The 6414-nt window shown below is 49.5% G+C and overlaps 1 protein-coding gene across 1 annotated transcript; it reads left to right on the top strand.

The window, feature by feature from the left end:
- Positions 1-318: 318 nt before the first annotated feature.
- MTFR1L (mitochondrial fission regulator 1-like) lies at positions 319-5914 on the top strand (the record flags this gene model as incomplete). Its single annotated transcript, XM_010083451.1, has 5 exons — positions 319-423; positions 1111-1220; positions 1987-2198; positions 4992-5304; positions 5506-5914. Coding segments are annotated over 5 exons (846 nt in total), but the record flags the coding sequence as incomplete, so codon positions are not given.
- Between the last annotated feature and the right edge of the window lie 500 nt (positions 5915-6414).

Genomic DNA, 6414 nt, shown 5'->3' with positions numbered 1-6414 from the left:
TGATTTCATTTGTCTCCTGGGCCCCCCATGTGACGCTGTTTTCCTCCTTTCAGCGTGTTTTTAGTTTTCAGTCCTGAAAATACTCCACCTGTGTTTAAAATGCCCCTGAGTGCCTGGCTGACTTTCACAGGTGAAACATCGTTTTATGGAATTAGAACTTTAATTATTAGCAGGTTCCAAATTAAAAGTATCACTGAACAAAGGAAAGGTCAGAGATCAGAGCTCTTGAGTTGACTGTGTAGGACAATTTCCAGTTTAATACATTTTAGGAAGAGCAACTGACTTGAAATATTCATTATATCCCATGGATTCTTGTAGACGATCCCCATCTGGCAGAACAAACCCCACGGCTCAGCACGCAGCGTCGTCAGGAGGATCGGGTCAAACCTCCCTCTAAAGCCCTGTCCCAGAGCAACCTTTGAGGTAAGCGGGCTTGTGAGGGACTCGGTGATTGCCTGTAGGAAGCTGAGCAAGACAAGACACTGTCCTGAGCTGCTGGTCTGTCAATGACACGTGTCTGCAGAGTCGCATTCACAAAACTCACCTAGCTATAATTTTAAGATTTTTTTATTTCTTTTTTTGGAAATTTGGTTCTTGTAAGTGATCACGGGCAATTTGAGGAAAATACCTCCTAAAGCAGTGCCTGTGGAGTGGGTCAGCCAGCCAGAGGAGGCAGAAGCAGGGAGCTGCTGAGCCGCTGCGTTGCTGTGTGACCTCCAGCGAGCCAGACGCCCTCGGGCCTGTGTTTCCCGAACAGCAACCCGGAGTTCATGGGAACACTTATGTCACTGTTTGCTCAAGGACAGCGCTGGGACTCGCAGCGGTGGAGGGTTGCACGTGGCCTTGGCAGCGTGCTGAGCTGTATCGGGTGTCCCCTCGCTGCTGGGTCTCCCAGAGCACAGTGACACGCCAGCGCACCCAAGAACACGTGCAGGAGGACACACGGCAGCGCGGCGTTTCCTAAGCCGAGGGGTGTTGCTGTCGCACATCTGGCGGATGCAGCTGGCGGCGTGGCGCAGAGGAGAGAGGCCCTGACAGCCAGGACAGCGCGTCTGGGCAGCTTCAGGAGACGGGACCGCCATCTCCTTAACGTGACTTCCTTCTCTTTAGGTTCTACCCAATGTTTCGGAGCTCTATTTAAATGACGTCCCGCCAGTCCCCACCTTGGCAGACATTGTGTGGATCGCAGCGGATGATGAGGAAACATACGCCAGAGTCAGGTTGGTTTCCTCTGCGTCTGCTGATCCTTATTTTAAAATACTGCTTCATTTCACATAGCGTGGGCCAGACATTGGTCAAATGCTCCCAACTTCCAGTCCTCTTGAGGTCTGAGGCCTGTTGAAAGACATTCTTCCCAAGAGACAGGGGGGAAAAAAAAAAATTGGATGAAAGGCCCTGGGAGGAATTCCTGTAGGAAGTGTCAGAGCCTGTGCTGTGCCGTGTTTTACTCAGTGAAAGATTTGTGCAGGGCAGCCCCCGATCCACGGTGTTTTCTGAGTAGAGTTGAAGGGTTGAGTTCTGGGATTGAAATGCTCTGCCCCCAAGTGCTGGTCAGCTGGACTCTCATCCTTAGAGCACAGCAACACTGATGAGATGGACTTTGACATCAGGGGCGAAGGTTAACGGGTGGGAGACGTTTCCTGTGTGCACCCGGCGTGCTGCCCGGCACAGAGACACAGTCACCAGCAGAGAAGTGGCTTGAAACCACGTGGTCGTGGCCAGACTTTTGTCCCCGTGTCCTCTCACCACATCTTGTGCCGTTGGGTCACAGTTTCTGTGGCAGGTTTTCTGTTCTTGCGATGCAAAGAGAGCACATGGAGCAGCACGGCGCATCGGTGCGGTGGCACCTGCAGCGGTCCCTGCAGCACAGCGGTGCAGAGGCTCAACTCGCTGCGTTGAGATCTGCTGCTGGCCTGAGTCAGGGGCAGAGCGTTGTCACCAAGGGGTCTGGACCCTGTAAATGACCAACAGGTTTCTGTTCTGTAGGAGTGACACCCGCCCGCTGAAGCACAAGTGGAAGCCGAGCCCCTTCACCGTTATCCAGCGAAACGCTTCGGTCCCCAACCTGAGGAAGCAGGAGGAGAAGCTGCTCGCCTTAAAGAAACCTGGGTTACCCGCACTGAGCCGAACAACAGAGCTCCAGGATGAGCTGAGTCACCTCCGCAGCCAGATAGCTAAAATAGTCGCTGCCGAGTCAGGTGGGAACAGCATGAGCTTCCCTTGTTGAACATGAAGGGCTGGGTTAGTGAGCCGGGTTACCGCCTCCGTACGGAGCAGCCTCGCGGGTGTTTTTCCAGCAGCATTGCTCCCACTGGCGGGATGCCATCTTTGGTGTCGGCTCCATGCTGGTTCTGTTCCGCTGGACGAGGCCAGCTTGGCTTTAAGAAGTACCAGGTGCAGCTTTGTGCCTGCGTTTGATCTGGAGGACAGCTCATCTCAGGCATCTTGTTTCATGAAAACGTTTGGTGTGTTCTTGCCACTCCTGCTCCAAGTCAGCCATGAGGGTTGTGTCTTGATTTGGGCAGGAGTGGGATGTTAGTGTTTGTTTCTGTGACAGAAATGATGGTGCCGCTTCTGTAGCGAATCAGGTATTTGGGGAGAAGCCCAGCTGAACTGGTTTATTTGGTTTAGGAAATGTGTGTGCAGTTAAAAGCCATGTTTTAGCCACAAAGGTGAACGGTGAGGGAGGGCTTTTTACTTCTCTTCCTTTCATGGCCTTTCCTTTATACTCAGCTCTGAAAATACGAAGGTATTTGGTAGGATCCAAATCCCAGGGGTTCTAGAGGCTGGTTTAGAGTTTGGAAACCAGTAAGAGAGGAATACCTTGGTGTCTATTTACGGAGTATTCAGAAGGCAGAATTGTTGATCTCCCAACTCAAAAAAACAGTGAACAGTATTGGCAGATAAAGGAATTTAGTCCTTCTTGAAGACAGTTTTTCTTGCAAGCTGCGTTTCTTTTATGCAGAATACTTTTGCCAATAACCAAGGCAACAGCTGCATGGCGGCTGCTTTCCAGGGGAAAAGAAGGACCTGTGATTCCTCCCATCACTTCAAAACCAAATAAAACAGGATTGTGCCGTACTTGAAATGATGTCATGCAGGTCAACTCCTGTTGATGATGGGTAATAGTGGCTGATGAAACCTTCCTTATCTGCCACCTGAAAGCAAATATTTTCCTAAATTCCCAGGTGGCTGCTTTGCGCTGCACCGTGCAGTGTGCGCAGGGGAGCAAACTTCTCGTGAGCTGTGACAGCCACGGTGGCTGGCTGGTTACTGCAGCCCCCAGGGACTGGCAGCTTTAATGACGGTTTGTATTTAGCCCAGCTATGAGCCAGAAACGCGTCTGAACATGAAGCAGAGCTGCGGTGTTTGATTCAGCGGAAATGCTGGTTTCTGCAGGAGATCTGGGGGTTGTGGTCAGTTCCGTGAGATGGTCGCTGGACTCTCAGAATCGGTTTGATGTCAATAATGGGACTATATGTGCCACCATGAGAACATGCGGGGTGTTTCCAGCATGCAGAGCTGTGTTTAGAGGAGATGAGGTGTTTCTGATGAGCCGTGCGCACGTAGAGTCCCCATCCCCTTGTGCTGGTGTGTCGTCTTTGGGCCTGTCACAGTACACGGGACCCGTGTGCCGCGTGCCTCAGCTCCTGGATGGTAACATCCAGCCTCTCCGGGGCGAGGGAGCCGCGTCACCCCCGACTCTGCAGGGAGTTAGTGTGAAATGAGGCATCACATGTGTCCCCGTCGGAGAGTCCTCCTTCTGCTTTGTGCAAGAGCAGAGGAACAACAGGATTGGAATAAAGAACAGGAAATTCGGTGCTTTTTTTTCCTTCTAAACCCTGTCTCAGCTCTACAGTTGCTCAAGCTGTGTGCTGGTGAAGTCCATTTTAATTCAAGGAGAGTAATAACAAGGAAAGTTAGAGATCCAGATGGGAGAAAAATTATTTAATTGTTTAATACCTTTTTCTCTCCCTCTCTGCTCAGCAGTGGGCCCTGTTATCAGCTGATGTTTGAGAACAGTTTGTATTCGCCTCGCGTCCTCCAAGTCGATAGCGGGGCGCTGTGATTTAGGGCCCGGCTATGGCTCGGTGGTCTCATGGAGGAGATAACTGCTAGCAGAGTTACTGTGGAAAACTGATGTCAAAAAAGAAATATTATGTAATCTGCTTTATTATATCCTGTCAGAGAAATCCCTTTATTGGAGATTGGTGACTATCTGCAAGTTTAGTCTTGAGGCCAAGGGCTTCAGTGTACAGTTTGTTTTCAGAACAGGAAGGTTCTTTCAAGGAGACGCGCACTAAGCACATTTTTTGGGTTTTGGTTGTTTCCCTTAATGTTTCACCCTGGAAATATCTAACTCATTTTCATTTGCCACTGGGAATTTATAGAGCTGTTGTTATCTTCACTGCATTTTAACGTTCCCCTGTGAGAACAGGCGGATGCGATTCTTTTTGCAGATGGGGATGGGAAGCAAAGCAGGTCAGAACGCCTGCAGCCACCGCGGGTGATTTTTTACCAGCCCTGCACTTCTCACTGGGTGTACTGGGTGTGGGGGGACAGGGGTTCTCGTGGCAGTGAGGAGCAGGAGGAGAGCAGTTAAGACAATTAACACCTACACTCTGTGACCCTGACAGCAGCTACAGCTCTGCTCCTCCATTTCTTATCTATAGAACCCGAAAAAAGTCAACATTAGCTGACTCCTGCAGGGACGGGCGCAGTGTTTGAAGGGGAGGGGGATGCGGTGATAGGAACAGATCCGTCAGGGGGGCACTGGGGTAAAGGTGCTGGAGAAGGTCTCGTGTGGCAATGTGTGTCGTAAGCAGAGCGGACGTGGACGGTAACACAATACGAATTTCTTTTCTTGTAGTATGAGGGAGGCTGGCTGATGATGCCTCTTGATTTATATTCTGTTGTTTTGGGGGAAAAAAAAAATACCTCCATGGTTTGGTACAAGTTTATCTATCCACCTGTATTGTTTTCTTTTGCAGCTTCTGCTTCATTAACACCAGATCTGCTATCTCCAGGAAGTTCAAATGCATCTTCTCCTGTACGTTGCTTTGGACCCTCTTTCCAATCTACAACGTCCTTTGTCATTAGCGATATCACGGAGGAGGAGGCGGAACTCGAAAGCCCCGAGCTCCCCTCAGTCTCCTTGCTTTGTTCTGCAACCTCCGAGTGTTGCAAACCAGACCCAAAGGATCCTGACGAGGAAGATTCTGTGTCTCTTTCCAAGGCCAGCAGCTTTGCGGACATGATGGGCATTCTGAAAGACATTCACAGGATGAAGCAGAGCAAAGACTTGTAAGTGCTTCCTGAACTCTCTTATATTTTCTCTTTCAAAGTTTTTCTTATTTTTTAATTTTTGTCTGTCAAATCATTGCAGACACGGGACAGTGCATTCAGATACTGCAGAAAAATACTTCAGACGACTCTAAAGCAGAGCTGGAAACCATCAATTTTGGCACTTCTCTGACTAATACCATGCTTTTGTGTTCCATACAGAAACCGACCATCAATGAAGGAGGACGACCCGGCCGTTCTCATAGCAGAAGTTCTGAGAAGAAAATTTGCCCTAAAGGCTGAAGATCTGACCATGAAGGAGAAATGATGTTACTGTCGTTAAACTCTGTAAGCGAAAGTGTTATGCTCCCACAATTTTCTCCACAGTAGCTGCCTTCCTGAGGATTGAGCCTTTTGCCTCTTTTCTGAATTGAAATGGTTCCTGCACCGGACACTTGCTTAGGAAGGGCCCCACGGATTTGATGTGTTTTCCATGTGTTGTTATATTTAAGAAAAAAACTTTTTAAGAAGATGGAAATTCTTTTCCGCCTGTGTTTTGATGTTGATTATTGATAAGGATTTTCTGAAGAGCGCAATGAGTGCTGCTGGATGACGTTCCTTCTACCTACACTCTTCCTTAGGGTCACACTTCACAGTATTAACGTCTACCAGCCTCGTTACCCCAGAGCTGCTTCCCATCTCCTGGGTGACGGGAGTCCAACATCCAGCTGGATCTCTGTGCCCAGGGTCATACCCAGCTACCCAGAATAAGCTCATTAACGCTTCCGGGGCCTCAGGGGGTGGGAGGTTGTCATATCACAGTGGGAAAAGGCATCTTCCCCTCACTCTGATCCGATGGTAGGATGGAACTGTGGTCAAGGATCAAACCACTTGCTCACGCCTGCGGGATGCTGCCTGGTTCGACTGCGCCCGGGGTATTCCGTCACTCACAGACTGTCCCCACAGCTGCATGAGAGAATGGCCTTAATTTCTTGCCAGTAATTTAATGTTTCATTAATAGTCGTTGTATTCAGATAATGTATTTTATTTAGCGTTCGAAAGGTCTATTTATTGAACCACCAATGCTAGGAACCGAGCACCCCCGACACGAGCTGTCCTTGGAGAAAAGGG

The sequence above is a fragment of the Pterocles gutturalis genome, unplaced genomic scaffold, assembly GCF_000699245.1.
Source record: "Pterocles gutturalis isolate BGI_N339 unplaced genomic scaffold, ASM69924v1 scaffold43675, whole genome shotgun sequence".
In the NCBI taxonomy this organism is placed as follows: Eukaryota; Metazoa; Chordata; class Aves; order Pterocliformes; family Pteroclidae; genus Pterocles; species Pterocles gutturalis.
Note: the sequence above shows the minus strand (reverse complement) of the source record. Positions and strands in the feature narration are given on the sequence as shown.